This window comes from Martes martes (genome assembly GCF_963455335.1).
Source record: "Martes martes genome assembly, chromosome: 13".
Taxonomy (NCBI): Eukaryota; Metazoa; Chordata; class Mammalia; order Carnivora; family Mustelidae; genus Martes; species Martes martes.
This window is the reverse complement of record NC_137901.1, coordinates 70,180,452-70,194,068: the sequence shown is the minus strand read 5'-3', so window position 1 is coordinate 70,194,068 and position 13,617 is coordinate 70,180,452. Positions and strand designations below refer to the sequence as shown.

Genomic DNA, 13,617 nt, shown 5'->3' with positions numbered 1-13,617 from the left:
GTTTGACCCACAGAGCTTGCAGCTTGGAGAGATGCAGGCATCTGGCTGGCAGTGTCCCCTCTGAGGCAGAACCTGGGGTCTACAGGACTCCAGCTCATCTCTTGTGCCTCTGAAATTGGTTTTTGCATTTGTTGTTTTGTTTTTTTTCCAATTCAGAGTCCCCGTTTGTTCTGTTTTGCTTCTTGGATTAGCAGAGCAACAGCCGCCACCCAGACTACCATTTCTTATTCCTACCAGTTCTTCCCATTCAACATGGCTGCCCTGAGCAAGAAAATTTTTCCTGCTGTGGGCAGGGAACTTCATTTTCCTACTCCTTATCCTGCTCCCTGACCCCAAACTTGTCTTGCGGTAGTAGTGAGGAGACCTAGCTGTGGGGACTGGTAGGGACAGCTGAGGACATAGTCTTCAATCCTTAAGGCTCCCGACTTCTTTCTTCTTGGTTGGGGTAGTTAGCTGCTAGGAATGCTTTGCCCCAGCTGGGGTGGTGACTGACTGGAGGATGTTCAGTGTTCTTGGGGTAGGAAGTTTATCTGAATCCTGACATAGCTCATCTACAGGAGAGAACCCAGGTAGAAAATGGAACCACCTCTTTGTCTAGTAATGATGCTTCAGGATCGTATATCTCCCTACCATGCACCCCAAGCCCGTATGTCTTTGGTTGGCTTCTCCTCTGAGCTCTCTCTCCCCTCCTTGCAGGGACACTGACCGTGTTGATCAAACGTGGTGAGCATTTGCAACAACCTGTCTGTGATGTCTGCACATCTACAATAACTTCACACTAACGCTGCCATTTCCCTCTCTCTGCACTCACTGGGATGAAGCCTGGGGCTGGGAGCGCAGGCAGGCAGGTGGGCAGGTGGGCTTGGGGGGGAAACCAAAGCAGCCAACTGGGTAGACAGTTAGGGCTGAGTCAGACTGCAGCCATGTGCTCCCCTCCTGACCACACAGGTCAGCGGAGCCATCCTGCTTGTGACTTAGAAGCTGGGCTTTAGCAGGGGCTGCTCTTGTGGCAGAGCCAGTTGGGTTTTCAGAGCTATTTTCTTTGGGTTAGTCATTCAGTGGGATCCTAGAATGATGCTTCATGATATGTGAGTCAGACAGCATTGCCGCTCCAATTTTTTTTAAAAAAAAAAAAAAAAAACAAAAAAACAAAGAGACCAGGACTGAACAGAGGTGGTCTTTCCAGGGAACTGTTTTAGCAGGGAAGACTTTAGTGGAGAGTTCCACTTGAGGTCTGTCAGGATCCCCTGAAAAAAAGCCAGATAGGAAAGCTTAGTTGGTCAGATTCATATCAGGATGAACTCCAGCAGGTATATTAAATAAATGCAGATGTTCAGAAGTAGATTTAGGTTATTTTTCTGTGTAACCACAGGTTCTTGCTGATTCATGCTTTTCAGAAACATGAGGTTCTTAACTGCGTTCCAGAAGATGAAGTTATGTGTGTTTGTTTTAGTTCTCTGTCCTTCCATTGACCCATGTCTAGCCTTTCCTTTTGTGGGGTTTTCTTTTTTCTTTTTTTTTTTTTTTAGTCCCCAAAGGGTATTTAGTATTCTCTCCTCTGTGCCCAGGTGGTCCTTAGTTTACATTCTGTGGGTTTATATTCTGAGGAGCATAAATGAAAAGGTAGTGATTAATGCTGGCTAAGGGGGAGCATTTCCCTTCAGCTGCTTTCCCCATGTCTTTGGTGGGCTATGTCAGGCTCCTTGAAGTCTCCCATTCTTGGGTTTATTGAGATTGAATTATACTTCAGGGCCTAGCAGAGTGGGGTTGTAAGGTGAGCAGAAACTTCTCTACTAGTTCCTTTTCCTTTTAGCTCTGAAGGGCAGTTGTTTGGTTGTGGGCACCTTTGCTGCATGGACACGTCAGAGCTGGGCTTTCAAGTGGAGGAGAGGGAGCCCTGGGGCCTGAGTACAGTCTGGCCTTCGGGTGGAGCTCTGTTAGTTCCTGGTAGATGCATGGGGGCAGGGGAGTGAGCCGTAATTGACTGACATCTATCTAATAAGGGGGGTGTTTGTGCACGTGTGTTCATCTGTGCTCTCTTGTCCTTTCACCTTGAGCATGTGTTGCTTGTCTTCTGGCTTTGCATGCTGGCAGCAGGGCAGTCCTAGATGGCAGCAGTCTGTTCTTCATGTTGCTGCCTCCGAGCCTCTGGGGATGTAGCCTGTTGGACAAGGCTCCTCACCCCACCCCAGCTTGGCTAGGTAGTTTGTCTTCTCTGAAGGGCTCGGAGGTAGTTCCATTGGACTCTGGTCTCTCTGTGACCACGAGCTACACAGAGGCCATTGCCCAAGTGGGTATGGCTCACTGGGTTTTTTGGGCCAGGACTTAGCCAGTGTTCTAGAACCTACTGCTGCGTGGGGCCCTTTTGTTCTCCTGGATCTCTCTTGAGCAGCATCCCCCCTGTGCACCTATAACCTTGACCCATATGGTGAGACAGCCAAGTGTCCTTGGCCCTAAAGTCACAGTGCTGTGCAGCTACACTAGGCAGGGACTTCCTGCCCCCCCATGCCCCACCCACACCCCGGCTTTTCCTGGGCTAGACAAATGAAACAGTTCAGTCTTGGAGGAGTCTCCAGCACATCCGAATTACCACAACCAAGTTCTGTCTTCTGAAGTTGGTTTCCTCACACCATACCTGCGACCGAAACTAACTGTGTCTTGTTTTCTTCTTCCCATCTCAAGGAATTGTGGGAATGTGTTCTGCTCCAGTTGTTGTAATCAGAAGGTTCCAGTTCCCAGCCAGCAGCTCTTTGAACCCAGTCGAGTGTGCAAGTCTTGCTATAGCAGCCTTCATCCCACAAGCTCCAGCATTGACCTTGAACTGGATAAGCCCATTGCTGCCACTTCAAACTGAAGCTCAGTGACCTGGGGCGGGCAGAGGCCAAGCTGCTGTTCCTCCGACAGGCCCACACAGCCTGGACAGACCGAGAGGCCCGTGCACTTTGGAATGGGGGCATGGAACCACCTGTGCAGAGTGACAGAAATTTGGGATGTACCACTGGATTGTAGATCGATTTTTCTTTCCTGTTGTCCCCCCTCCCTCCTTTTCCATCTTCTGCCTCCAAAAAAGAAAGAAGTCCCCTGGTTCTCTTAAATATATATATATATATTTTTTAAATGAAAGACCAGAGGTTGCCAGGCCCCCTGTAAACTGTTGAGCCGCCTGCTGTCCTGTGATACTGAAGGTTGGCTTGGTTCCTCAGGATGGGAGGAGGCTGGTCAGAGTCAGGAGTGGAGGCCCGAGATGAGTGAGTGGGGGGAAGCAAGCCAGGGCTGATGTTTGTGACCATTTCTCGTGCTACTGCCACATCAGAGCTGAATGGAAAAACCTTTGCTGCTGAGGAGGCTGAAAGCATCTTCCCTCGGAGTACTGCCCTCGGAGTACTCTCTCTCTCTCTCTCTCTCTCTCTCTCTCTCTCTCTCTCTCGGAGCTGGTCCTGTCCGATCTCAGAGATAAATGGGATTGGCATTTGAGGGAGGGACACAGAGTAAATGGAACCCTTCCAGGCCCCCTTTCGGGGAAGGAAGGTATTTGTTTCTCTGAAGCGAGTGAGAGGGACTGGGGATGGGGGTGGCATGTTCTCTCTTGCATGGGATTTTGTTTTTAACTTGACCCTGGATGGTCTAGGGCTCCCTTCACTGTCATGAGTAGGCCTCCCTCAGCCAGGCTGTGTAGTACTTCCCACCCTCCGGCATAAGAGTGCATACTGGCCAGAGTGCGGTGTCCTGCTGCTGTGGCCAAGGCCAAAGCCTGCCCTGAGCCCGGGCACACCTGGAAGCCCCTTCTGGGGCCTGGTCCCCCAAACAATCTCTCTTCCTTGACCAGCACAGGGAAATCCAGACTCAGGGTTCCAAAAATTCCCCATTCCCAAACCAAACAAATCATGGATCTCCCCCTAAAGGGGTAGAATCAGCCTTTTAGAGTGCAAGCCTCTGGAAAAGGGAGCATGTCCCATACAATCAGCCTTCTTCCTCCCTCCCTTCCCTTTTTGGGGCAGTGGGAAGGGCCCAGCGATCCCCCTGCCCTGCTCCTGTGCTGCTGGCCAGCAGTGAGGGGACACTTGGTGACTCTGCAGGGTTCTTTAGAAAATTTGTGACACAGCCCGTAGGAGATTTGGGGCACCTTTCCTCAGTAAGTTTGGTGTGGTCCAAAAAGAGCCTTAAATCAAGAGTATTTGTGGTAGAGTGAGTGTGGGGAAGGTTTGTGCTTTGTAATCTTGGCATCCATGTTTTGTGCCTGCCCTCCCTCTTGGGGAAGGGCCATGCTTGACTCTGCTAAAAGCTGCTAACTGGTAATGGCGGATCGTGGTGAGCAGATGGGGATGAGGCCAGGGAACTCTCTGACCCTTTGGAAGCAATTCCCTGGCGAAGGGAAGTTGTGTCTCAGGAAGGTGGCTCCTGTGTGTGCCTGGGTGTGGTTATGAGGTGGCCCAGAGCCTCCCCTGGAGCTGTCAGTCCAGGCAAAGCCAAGAGCATCAGAATGAGTCTCTGACTTCCTAGTGGCCGCAGGTAGCTCAGAGTCTGACTTTAGTGAAACAGGGTGTAGTTCTTCTCCACACTCTGTATGGTCTGGCCGTGCGGGTGGGGAGAAGTCAGTCTAATTAAAGATTGTGCAGTTCCTAGTGACAGGTGCCAAGAGGTTATGATACGGGTTTCTTGGGTCTGATGTACAGTGTGAATAAATGCTTGCAGCTCTTAGCCCTTTTCGATCAATGAAGCACTTTTTTATTAATATTTTTCTTTGTATGTAAAGGAGGAACCGTAACTCTCCGTAGCTGTACATATAACCCTTTTCTCCTAAAGAGGAGTCAGTCAGTGCTCCTATATTTTTCATTTTTTGTCAAAGCAGGAAGTAAATACTTTAGAACTGTTAAATATATAAATAAAGTGAATAAAGTTTAGTGTTCCGCATGGTAGCATTTGCTAACACATTCTAATTGTTTGCCCTGTGGTTTATTCCCTCTTCATCCCTTTTCCCTCTTACACAGCAGCAGTTCGAGGTGCTGCCGGGAAGCTGAACTTTGGCGAAGGGAACTACAGGTTTCTGTTCTACTCTGGGCCTTGGCAAGCAGGTGCCCCACAGTGCCCAAGCACTGGAACACCTTTCCTTCATGGTTTTGCCCCTAACCTCTCTCTAAAGCTAAAAAGGCAAAGCAATCAGGCATCTTAACAATGGGGGGGGGGGGTGTGTTCCTCATCCAAAGAACTGAGCATCAGTAGTAAATACAGTAAACAAAACTACCTCTGGCTTCTAGCCACCCCCCCACCCCCCCGCCCCCGGCAGCCGGTGCTCTGGCCCTTTAAGCCCACAGTGGCATCTGCAGGGCTGGTTAAGCAGAGCCCTGCATGGGGAGATGTTGAGGCAGGGGGAGGTGGCCAGAAAGTGCTGCTTCCTATGCTTGGATGAGAGCAAGTGGGTGGGCTGAGAGACCCTCGGAGAAGAAGCTGACATGGGTGTGACTAGATCATGTGCCTGACTGGAGGTCATCCTCCCTCTACACGAAGCGCCCAACCTCTGCTCTGTAGACCTGCAGAACCAGCCAAGCAAGCAAGACCATAGTAATGGTCACTTCTTAACTAGTTCTTGCTCTTCTCAGAGGTGGATTTTCTTTCCCCGAGTCACTCTGGGGCACCCTTCCATCGCGCAGGTCTGCGGGAGAGCTACATCATGCGCTTCCTCCCTAGAGGTTTGTCCTGAGTAGTGCCCAGCATCTCTGGTGGGTTGGCCGGGCTCTAAAGAGTGACCTGCTCAGAGCCTCCCTCAGGGCCTCAAACTCCAGGACAGGCTTTTCCAGGGTTGCTTTCTGGATGCACTCTCTGCCTGGCTTGTGTAAAGTACCTGAAGAGCTGAGCTCAGCTGCACGTGCCATCCAGCAGGTGTTTGACAATGGCCTCTTCTTTGGGAGAAGGTGCCCCTTCACCTGCTAGCAGGGAGGCCAGACCACATTCAGACCGGTTTGTAAAAATGAGTGTGTTCCAGCCACCGTGTGTCCACACACTTCTCCTGTTCCTAAGGTCTGATGGTTTAGACCCTGGCCAGTTAAAACATTAGCAAAACCCAGCAAGGCTGGCTGGGGCCCACAGGTGGGGAGCTGCTGGGGGAAGGTGAAGATGAAAGCCAGTGTGCTGGTGAGACCTGCAGTGTGGGGCTGAGGCCGGGAGCTGCTATGGGAGAGGTCTGTGTGCAGAGAATGGTGGTTGGCCAAGGGCCACACCAGCTTTCTTCAGGCCCCCACGAGGCGGCACTTGGTATGAAGCAGTGAGATACTAACAGTGAGCGGCCAGGATGTCCTCTTCATCTCTGAACTTTATCCTGGCGCTTTCTCAATATTTACCTTCTTTCTTTACTTTGGCCTTAATCCGAGTCTAAAAAATGAGGGCTGCCTTAATCCACTGGGATTTTTCTAGTGAGGGAGTACAGAAAACTTTTTGAGTTATTTTGCTAATATGCTCACTGTGGATTCCTATGTTAACAAAGCATATTCTAAGACTTAAAAAGGTACTGTGGCAGATCTGAAGGGGAACGAAAAACATGGCACTGGGAGATCTGTTAGACAACATCCAGCTATCGAATATATTGAAATGGGAATCAAGAATATACCCTAGAGTAAGATTACAGGCTCTTGAGACGGCCGATACACTTCGGGCTGCTGTGCATGAAACTAGGAGATTAGATTCCATGTTTGTTGTAGTTAACTCTAGCCCTGGCCTCTCCTCATCTCTTAGAGAGGGATGACTTGAAGGTGCTCTTGCAGGATTTCATTTAGCGAGTGCCTGTTCAAGTGACCCGTCCCCAAGGCTGCAGCTGCACCTGCCCAAGTGAGTTCACCGAGGAGAGGCTAACAGCACAGTTAAAAATGGACCCTAGGTCACGGAGCAGTGACTGATTCTCCATTCGGAGTTTTGAATAACATGGCAAGAATCCCAGCTATTTAATCTAGTCACGTTTTCTAAGAACATTTGTTTTAAGTCGAGGTTACCGACCAGGTGTCTCAAGGGCCGGCCTAGAATGTGTGAGAGGCTTCTGGCAGTAAGAGGTGACCCTCCTATGCCTTTGCCTCTTAAAACACAAGGCCTGCTGTCCCTAGCAGGAAACCACGCTGACGCTTCCTCTCCCGTGTGCAGCGTTCATCTGCTGCACAGTCTGCACAGGTACCAGCTGCCTCCCCTGTGGAACAGGCCTCTCCTGAGCAAGGCCCATGTTCAGAGGCTAAAAGGAAAGGAGTCTCTCCCCACCCCCACTCCCTATGGGAATCACAAGGTTTTAAATGTGGCTATTGTATTTTATTTACCACTTCCTGTCTTTTCTTTCTACCTGAGTTGGGTCACCTTTTCTTACAGTGCTCCTAGCAGTTGCATTTCAATTGTATTTTCAAGTTGAAAGTTGTTTTACATTGGCATTTAAAATTGGCCTTTAACTGCTTCCCTATTGGTTCATAAGGTTTTTTTTTTTTTTTTTTTTTAATGCAAACATAACCTGTGAGGCTTGGATGCTGTTTAAGAAACATGCTGTGTGTTGCCACAGACAGTAGTGCTTGCCTATTGTAACACCGTTGATTCTGCTGTAGCCTTAGTGACCATGTAAATGAAATAAACATGTCCTCTTCACCTACAAACAGTTGTTCGGCCCCTGGATTCTGGTTGCCACCGTGGTTCTCTAGTCAGTGTGGTGACCAGCATACTAGGTGCTGGGATGAGTCAGTTCAGCTCCTTGGTTGGTCTGGGAGAGGGAGGGGCCTGGCCAGGAAGGGGTGGCTGAGCCCAGCGTTTGTGTGTCAGAGGCAGGGGACTTGAAATCCTGACGATTAGACGTGGAAGGGATCTTAGATGATCTGGTTTTGTGGTTTTCATGCAATTTTGTGGGGAGGGAGCCGCCACGCCCATTCAGTATTATACTTCCAAGGAAGATATGATTTGAAGAAAGGTTTTGGTGCTTAAAATAAAAGTCTGAAAATGATTTGATTTTATCTAAACTCCTGTTTTTTTGGTGAGGGGAAACAGCCTCAGGGAGCCACAAAGACTTACCCAAGATTGTCAGTGAATTAACAGCAAAATCTGATTAAGAAACTTTCTCTCCGAACTCCACCTCCACCACCTGCCAGTGCTCCTGGGCTTCCAGAAGACAACCTTAGATAAATGGCTACGGTAACCTGCTCCTCTCTGAGCTAGAAATCTTAGAGAAGAGCTTAGTAAACGCTACCAAAAGGCTTAAAGAATGAGCCCTCCTCTCCCTCCCAATCCAAATCAAAAGGTTTTGATACTATAATCATTGTCTTTAACCTCTCAAATATGTAAGTGTTATTAGCATGAATTGTCTAAGTTGAAGTAATAACACTGTCTTAAATCACTAGGACTCGGGGGGGGGCATTTTTACTACTGCAAATGGGTTAGTTGTGAATGGTCTCTGCCTCCAACTTATTTCTGAATTTGTTTGCTATGGAGAAAAATCATATAATAGGTGAGTGGCTGCAAATGGTAACAGTCACAGCTTGTCTGCAATCTCTGGTTATTGACAAAAGTGAAGTAGATGCTTGGAAAAAAGGATTAATAGAAGTTAATAGAAGAATATTCAATACCTGCTTTCAATCCTTATCCTCTCTATATCAGTAAGAAACACATAAAGTTTATAAATATCAAATTACAATGAGAGCCACTAGTGCTGAGCAGCAGCTGGGCCTGGCGATCCGCCACCAGGCTAGCGTCCTCCCTCTCAGCCCCCAGGGCTACTCAGGTGCGGCTGTGGAGGCCTCACAGTGACGTCTCAGGCAGTTTAAACTCATGCGTGCATATAAGCGATGATTTTTACCATCTCAGCTATTTGAAGTGTTTGCAGAGAACCCCTGAAGCGCTGCCACAAAAGCCAGTTTCAAAACCACTAGTTTGGTGGAGAGAACCCGAGTTTCTGAGCCCACAGACCTGGGTTTGGAATCCCAGCCCTGAGCACCAGCTGAGTTCCCTTGTGGGCGGGTGGGGAACTGAGCCATTTCCTCGTCTAGAGCACAGCGCTTTGCCAGAAGAGCCGGTTGAAGGTGGTTGCTTAGTAAATGTTCCCCTCCCCACTGTTCATGGGATGAGATGGCATTTCTATCTCTGGCTGCTGGCAGACACTCTGAATGTCTGGCAGACATTCTGTTTCACCATGTCTTGAGACTAGGAGACAACCGGCCCCACCCTGGGTCTTCCACCTTAACGGAGGTAAAATTCTGACCTTGAAGCATTCTGATCTGACATTTGCAATTTATTGTAAAACTATCACTACTCAAAGATTTTAAAGTTCATACATGTATTTTATTAAAGGATCAAAATGTTCTCATGGATGCAGGTGCATTGATGCTTTAAAATTGTGTAAAAGCAATGGAAGGGGGCCCGAGAGAAAGAAACTGCTTGTTGGGGTTGAGGGGGCACCTAAGAACTCCTGAGCCCTGTGGAGACTGACATGGCCTCACTTTGCTGAGGTTCCTGATTAAAGACGAAGACCTGCTGTCCAGGCTGAGGAGCAGGGGAGGCAGAAGCAGGTGGCTCTTACCTCTGCAGTGCAGATCTCTGAGGCAGAGGCCCGGGCCCAGGTTGTGTGTGCTATCTGGCAAGAAAACCTCCGTGAGGACCCTAGAGCCCAAGGTTGGAAAATGAAGCAAAAGACCTTGCATTCATATGATCCCCACCCCTCCACCCCGGCCATTTCTTGTGCCAAATGAGCCCAAGCTAGCTGAACGCATTTAAGGCTCTGTCACCCAAGTTAAACCAGATTAGCGTTCACTGTAAATGGTTGCCCTACTACACCTTGCCATGTGGAAGGTCAGGCCCTAGACTGGTGGTCCATTCAAGTCGCTGTGAAGGTGCCGCGACCAGCTAGCACACCCTCTTCGCTGGGGCAGCTCCCACTCTTAACTATCAACTCTTGGGACATGACCTCTGTGCTCTGGCACCTCAGGTGCGATTCTTTCATCTGAATGATAAACCAGGCTCCTCTTGCCCCCTCTGACACTGTGCTCATATGTCCCTGAGGACTAGCCATGCGCTCCAGTCCCTGCCCCAGAGCATTCCTTTTCAAAGTACACTTTACCACAAGGCAACCCCCGGCTGGCGCTCACACCTCTGCAAACAGCTGATAGCGCCGGGCCTTGCTTTCTGTCCTCTGCTCGGTCTGGGGGACCTAACCATTCAGTGCCCGGAGCCGGCATGAACACTGGTGCCAGTCTGCTCTTCCTCCTCCGCTCCCAAGTAAGAAGTTAACCTCTTTGCAGACACATTCCCTGGGACTGGGAAACGCTCCGCCATGCAGTCTGGTTATGAAGCTTAGTCTTAAGTTCTGAACCATACCAGGCAGGAATAAACCAGAGCACACAGCGCCACCTCACACAGCTTCCGTCTGCTACTCGGGGGGGAGGCCAGAGGAGTGGCAGCAGGGGCGTCTGCCTCTCCTTAACTGATCACCCTTGCCTCTCTCACAACCTCCACACAGCCCTACCCTGCAGAGGTAGGGTACCCTGCCTGAAAAGCCCAGACAGAGCTGAGGACAAGAGCCCGGGTATCTGGGATCACCTAGTCACTCCTCCTTGCTGGCCCCTCACTGCAGGTCTTTGCTTTCAACAGCTCTGGATATACCAGGACTCATTCACTTAACAAGTAATTGAGGGCCGTGGGTCGGCACAGACTTCACTGGTGACTCACGCACACATAACCACCCCCGTTACCCTATGAGATGGTGACATGGCATTTCTGCCTTGCCGCTGTTTGCCCTAGGAGTGTGCCGTCTGTTAGGGAAGATGGGACAGATAAAAGTAAGTTAAAAGGTGTTCATTATCCAAAAAGAATTGAGACTTGAAAAAGCCTCTGAGTCAACCTACTTAAAATGGAGACCAGAGTTACATATAATGAACAGTGGAAAAGGTTTGACTGGAACTTCCTATAAAACGAAACTACTACTAAAACTAGTAGCTCTTCAAGTGCAACTGCAACTATGGGCTAGTTCTTAGAACAAAACTATTTTATGCGTATTTCCCTCCTAAAATTACATGATTGCACAACAGGACACCATTTCCGTGGAGCAGTCATTTTTGCAAAAGTTAGGGGCTTCCTCAGTTTCTCTGGAAGCCTCTCTTATTCCATTACTCAAATTGCCCCCTGAAGCACCTCTCTGGTTCCACGAAGCTCTTCATTTCTTAATGGACCTGACCCTCAGCTCCTCATTTGCGTGACTGCAGTCATTTGAGCAGTTTCCCACCAATACTCTGTGACTTTATGACAGTCTACATTTTAAAACTTAAATTGTACTCTGGCACCATTTCATTGTACTGTCAATGTCAGAAGTTTACAACATCTCACAACTCTAAGTATGAGATGGGAGAGACAGGCTGCGGTGCGGGGAGGGTGGTAAGCAGGGAGATGCTTAAAAAGAGACAACAGGGGGCGCCTGGGTGGCTCAGTGGGCTAAAGCCTCTGCCTTTGGCTCCGGTCGTGATCCCGGAGTCCTGGGATGGAGCCCCACATCGGGCTCTCTGCTGCTCAGCAGGGAGCCTGCTTCCTCCTCTCTCTCTCTCTCTCTGCCTGCCTCTCTGCCTGCTTGTGATCTCTGTCTGTCAAATAAATAAATAAAATCTTTAAAAAAAAAAAAAAAAAGAGACAACAGGCCCCAAATGAAGTCAGCTGTGCGAAGCCCCATGTCGGCACATCCTGGCTTGCTAACTGAACTGCACCTTCAGCTCCCCAGGCAGAACCTTGAACCAGTCGTCATGGAATTACCTAGTCAGTACTGGTGAGAGAATCCACTTGATATAGCCCCCTCTGATCCTGGGAGAAAGGCCATCTTCCGGAAACAATACATTCCTTACTAATCATTCCCTTTTCCCACCCCATTTTTGCTTTTAAGAACCCTGCATTTTGTACAGCCCTTCAGAGCGCCTTTCTGCTGCTGGATGGTCCTATGTAAATTCATGACCTGCCCAACTAAGGAGTCACTGAATCAAAGCCAATTTGATCTCTGAAGTTACTCAGCTGAGTTTTTATTGTTTAACAATGTCTAAGTGGAAAGTAATTTTTTATATGCTCAGTTGTTCGGAGAATACTTTCCACGTGTTCTGACTTTAGCTCTCCTCTACAACTCTGAAGGCCTACTTAGATACGGCTTAAAGGAAAAAGAAAGCCCAGCAGCACATCTGACCAGAAAGCCTGCCCTGAAGGGGCAGCAGTGATGTCAACTGATGGCAATACTAGGTTAGCATGAGCCGAGGCAGGAGGGCAGGTTTGGGGAACTGAGTTGGAATGCACAGTTTAGCAAATGAGGAAGTACTTGTTAAAAGAGGCCAAGGAAGTCTATTTTCGGTTAAACACTGGTCTCAATTCTATAACTATTTGGGGTTTCTGAACAGAGAACTGAAAAAGATGATATAAGAGTACGGGTCAGACACTGTTTAACTACTTGAATTAACACATTTAATTCTATCAACCTGGTGAAGTCAGTACTACTCTATCCTCATTTGAAAATAAGGCAGTGGAGGGGTGCCTGGGTGGCTCAGTCAGTTGGGCATCTATCTGCCTTTGGCTCAGGTCATGATCCCAGGGTCCTGGGATTGAGACCCACATCAGGCTTCCTGCTCAGCAGGAGTTTGCTTTTTCCTCTCCCTCTGCCTCTCCTCCCAGCTTGTGCTCTGTCTCTCCAATAAATTAAAAAAGAAAAGAAAATTTGACAACAGAGCCCACACTGCTGTTAAGGCCCTGGCCCAAGGTTACACAGCAAATAAGCAGCAGAACCATGGTTGAGTTCCGGCTCTCTGTCTCTAGAGACCACACTCTTACCCAGCTTCTCCTTAGTCAGAGCCAGCTGGGAGTGGGTGCTAGGAGGATGAAGGAGTGGGAAGAACAGTAAGAGGCCATGTGCAGGATAAAAGGCTTAAATCAGAGCAGAGAAGGCGTGGGAGCAATTCCAAAGGGACCCTTGAAGTACTAGTGCTATTGCACTGAATTTACACAGGACTATTAATTTCCAAAATACAGAACCACATTACATTTCACACAAAGTAGTCCATGTTGCAAGAGGGAATTAGCTACTCTTTAAAATGTACTAAATTTCTTAGGAGGAGCTCCCTCACTCAACTGTAAGCCTTAGACCTCTCGCACAGAGACAAATCTGCTGGCAGCAGACACCAACTCCGTGAGGGGTCAAGACAACTGTTAGCCTGAAGAAGACACAGCCTGGTGTTGATGTGTGTGGAGCCCTGGGTGGCCCAGACCCAGAGACTGTGGGACTTGTGTCCTAGCCCCCTTAACTGCTTATTTAGGGTGTGGTCTTGACCACTGTACTCTGCTTTAATTTATCACTTATGGAGATGTTTGTCCAATCAACGCATAAGGCTGTTGTTCCATAAGGAAACACCATGTTTTACAGTTTAGTGGCTCTGCAGGTGACACTGAATGCCTACTCTGACGGACTCGCCATACCTTACCAGCTTTCCAGTGTAGTCCAAAGTGGGAGGTGGCAGGAATCCTTGTCTTCCATGCCCGAAGGCAACAGCACGTCTCCTCTGCCAAACCAGAGAGAAGAGAGAAATAGATCAGGTCTTTCCAGGGGTGGTGGAGACTCCTGGCCATCTCCAACCAGGAGGACCCCAACATGAAATA

General features: G+C 48.9%; 1 protein-coding gene and 1 long non-coding RNA gene across 9 annotated transcripts in view; one reads left to right on the top strand and one right to left on the bottom strand.

Annotated features, from left to right (window-relative positions):
- The window catches only part of MTMR3 (myotubularin related protein 3), a gene marked incomplete at its 3' end in the record, with an annotated part of 134,454 nt that extends 129,538 nt beyond the window's left edge, over window positions 1–4,916 (top strand). For 3 of the 7 annotated variants that reach the window (XM_080822069.1, XM_080822068.1, XM_080822067.1), the window contains 2 exons: window positions 697–723; window positions 2,683–2,854. In XM_080822069.1, coding sequence (XP_080678195.1) covers window positions 697–723; window positions 2,683–2,854 — 199 coding nt within the window. Of the gene's footprint in view, window positions 1–696; window positions 724–2,682 lie in introns of all 7 variants that reach the window. The other 4 variants (XM_080822071.1, XM_080822072.1, XM_080822070.1 and 1 more) reach the window with 3 other exon arrangements.
- The window catches only part of LOC308354560, an 82,146-nt gene continuing 68,676 nt past the window's right edge, over window positions 148–13,617 (bottom strand). Inside the window, exons 4-6 of one of the 2 annotated variants that reach the window (XR_013967875.1) lie at window positions 13,443–13,520; window positions 2,636–2,965; window positions 439–1,247 (exon numbers count right to left, since the gene is read on the bottom strand). This is a non-coding gene — a long non-coding RNA (uncharacterized lncRNA). Of the gene's footprint in view, window positions 1,248–2,635; window positions 2,966–13,442; window positions 13,521–13,617 lie in introns of both variants that reach the window. The other variant, XR_013967874.1, reaches the window with a different exon arrangement.